We start from the raw sequence: 3,306 nt of genomic DNA on the forward strand, positions 1-3,306 counted from the left end.
CCCACCATTCTTCCTTCACAAAATTCTTTGGATTTTAGGGAGGCATGGGAAGAGTCGTGACATTCTCCCCCAGCTATTCTCGCGACGCCCTCGTCGCGTCTCCACGAAGTCGCACCTTCGACCTCCATGGTCTACTCCCCCTTGGTGCAAATGGAGAACGTCCCTTAGACTTTTCCTCCCTTGGAGAATCACCATCCACTCTATGATTCCCCACACAAGTCTTCACAAACCATTTGACATCCATCACCATGTGATGCCAAAAGAACTCACGTCCAAGTATTGCCATCATCTTTCTTACACTTGGACGGCCATGGATCATGAAGTCATGACACCACCTCATGACCTCTTCTCGCAATTTGCCCCATCTAGGCACAAAGATGCTGCCACGCCTCGTCTTAATGAGCCCATTATCAACCACAAACTTCCTTGTTACCCCATCGCGAGCCAACCTCATCAATTGCTTGGCTTGCCCTTCACGCATCGTTGCATCCTTGATGCGCCTCAACAAGGAAGACTTTGGACCCATCGCGTCGACAGTCATCCTCACTCCCTTCTTCATCGTGTCATCATGCCCTTCGCCTTTCCTCGGTGGCAATGACTCCTTGGGCAGCTCCTTTGGACTTACTACCTGTAGGCTAGAAAGTGTGCTAGTGGCATTCTTCCCTCTTGCCAAGTTTATGGCCTTCAAGGTTTTCCCGTCAGCTAAGCACATATCATTGGCATAGGGGAGAAGAACTGCCTTTACCTTATCCATGAAATCCATTCCTAGCACACAAGAGTGATCATCCAGATCAATAATGTAGAAGTCCAAAGTTCCAGTCCACTCATCTATCTTCACTTGGACATTCCTTGCCACTCCATATGTCGGGGTTGGAAGAGAGTTGACAACCTTTAACCACCCCTCATCACCATAAAAAGAAACTCCAAGCTTCTTAGCCACGTCGAGCTTCATAAAGTTGTGTGAAGCCCCAGTGTCCACCAAAGCATGAATGGACTGCCCCTTTACCTCCATTGGCGCAAACAAGCGTCCCTTGCGCTCAATTGCCACCTCCTTTGGCTTAACATCGATGGCAGCTAGTTGTAAGGCACCCACGCACATATTCTCCCTTTGCTGCTTGCTTGCTTCCTTTTCCTCCACCAAGGAAGACAAGACCTTGCGCTTTGGACACTCTCTCACCATATGCGGTCCATCGCACAAGAAGCACTTCGGTAGAGGCTTCTCCTTTTCACCTTCGGGCTTTCTCCATCCCTTGGACAAACCCTCCTTAGGTCTCCACGGTTTAGCACCTCCCTCCTTGCTTTCATGGACGTCGCCACTATTCTTGGCCTTTACTTGCTCCACACTCTTGCCTTTGTCCCCTTTCTGATATTCAGTCAAGGACTCGGCAATGGAAATGGCAGTGGCAAGATCTTGGGCTCCACGCCTTTCAATCTCAAGTCTTGCCCAATGTTGTAACCCATCCATAAAAGCAAAGAGTGCTTCACTATCAGGATAGCCAGGGATTTCGAGAATTACCTCAGTGAACTCCTTCACATAGTCTCGAATTGTCCCACGTTGAGTAAGCCTCCTTAACCTTGCACGTGCCTCATGAGCAGCATTCACAGGGTAGAATTGCTTCTTCAATTCTCTCTTAAAATCATCCCACGTCTCCAATGTGCAAGTGCCTCTTTCGATGTCAGCTTCTCTCCTTCGCCACCAAACCATGGCGGTGTCAGCCAAATACAGTGGGGCATGATCAATCTTCCTAGCATCTTCGACAATTCCTAGGGCCTTGAAATACTGCTCCAAGCTCCATAGGAAATTGTCAATCTCCTTGGCATTACGCGTTCCCCTGAACGCTTGTGGCTTTGGCACCTCCACTCGTGCCATAGGAGCTCCCGAAGTGGATGGTGTGGCTACCATACCACCTTGGACTACCACGGAGCGCAACAATGCCAGTTGCTCCTCAAGCTCCTTCATCCTCCCCATCATCTTGTCCATTTCCGCCCTTAGGAAATGGTTCTCCTCTTTAATGGCAGCATTCTCCTCGGAATGGGCATGCCTAAGTGACCCCATCTCACTTGCTAGTTTATCGACGGCAGAGTCGAGGGCACCTTGCATCTCTTCTCGGAACTCTTCCATCCCTGAACCGAGTTCCTCTATGCGGGTGTCAACCTCCTCGAACTTCTCCTCTTCCTCGATCAAGACTAGCTCCACCTTCGCAAGACGGGTCTCCAAATCACCGAGCTCCTCCCTAGCTCGTGTAGGCTCCCTCGATTTGCCCCTTCCTTTCCTTTTACCGCCGCCTTGCTCCTCCACCATAGGAGCAACTCCCCCAGCAATCACCTCGCTTGGATCGGACATCTTTTACCCAATCAAGCAAACCAACGCTCTGATACCACTTGTCACGGACTAAGTGTTTCAATACCCGAAACTCACTTAAACCGTGCGGCACTTAGCTCCCCCAGCTAAGTTCAGCCTTACTCCTTGCTCAAATTGAGAGCAGTTGGGTGATTGTGGCAACGGAAGCTTAGTTGTGTGAGAAAGTGTTGGCTAAGCTCAAAGGAGAATGATGATGGAAGGAAGAAATTTGTATTGCTCAAAGAAAGCTTTTCAAGGCTTTGTACACTCTTTGGTATCTCACTTTCTCACTTCTCTGTGTTGTATGTACAAATGAATTGCCTAAGTGGCTATTTATAGGCATCCCACCTCCTTAATGTGTGGTGGAGATGCATTCTCCAATGTGTGGCTAAGATTGACTCTCTAGAACATTCAGGGACTTAATTGTAATTTCACACCCTGTAGAGTATTCTGGACATGGTGGCTGAACTGCCTGTGGGACCCACTTGCTGGGTTGAATCTGCTGGCCAACCAGTTTCTGGAAGTTTCTGGGCTGTTCTGGCCAATTCTGGGCTGTTCTGGCTGTCTCTGGCCAATTCTGGGCGCTACTGGCCCGTTCTGGTGCCTTCTGGAATTTTCGTAGGCCAACCAGACTCCCCTGGAATTTTCGTTGGCCAACCAGCTCCGTAGGCCAACCGTATCCGTAGGCCAACCGTACCCGTAGGCCAACCACGCCCGCTGGCCAACCACGCCCGCTGGCCAACCACGCCCGCTGGCCAACCACGCTCCGTTGGCCAACCACAAATCTGCCAACTGCCCGTTGGCCAGCCAACTGCCTGCCCCGCAGCTGCTGCCACCAGTCGCCCCTTGGCACTCCATAGGGCTGTCCCACCATTCTTCCTTCACAAAATTCTTTGGATTTTAGGGAGGCATGGGAAGAGTCGTGACACAGTCCATGGGCCACGGCAGCCATAAAGGCATGCTTG

The 3,306-nt window shown here is 50.6% G+C and overlaps 1 protein-coding gene across 1 annotated transcript in view; it reads right to left on the reverse strand.

The window, feature by feature from the left end:
• Positions 1-3,272, reverse strand: part of LOC122722601 — a 16,033-nt gene extending 12,761 nt beyond the window's left edge. Inside the window, exon 1 of the mRNA XM_043953713.1 lies at positions 2,970-3,272. Within this exon, the coding sequence (XP_043809648.1) occupies positions 2,970-3,215 (246 nt within the window). The 5' untranslated portion in view covers positions 3,216-3,272. The remainder of the gene's footprint in view (positions 1-2,969) is intronic.
• Positions 3,273-3,306: the final 34 nt, after the last annotated feature.

The sequence above is a fragment of the Manihot esculenta genome, unplaced genomic scaffold (genome assembly GCF_001659605.2).
Source record: "Manihot esculenta cultivar AM560-2 unplaced genomic scaffold, M.esculenta_v8 Scaffold64, whole genome shotgun sequence".
Lineage (NCBI taxonomy): Eukaryota > Viridiplantae > Streptophyta > Magnoliopsida > Malpighiales > Euphorbiaceae > Manihot > Manihot esculenta.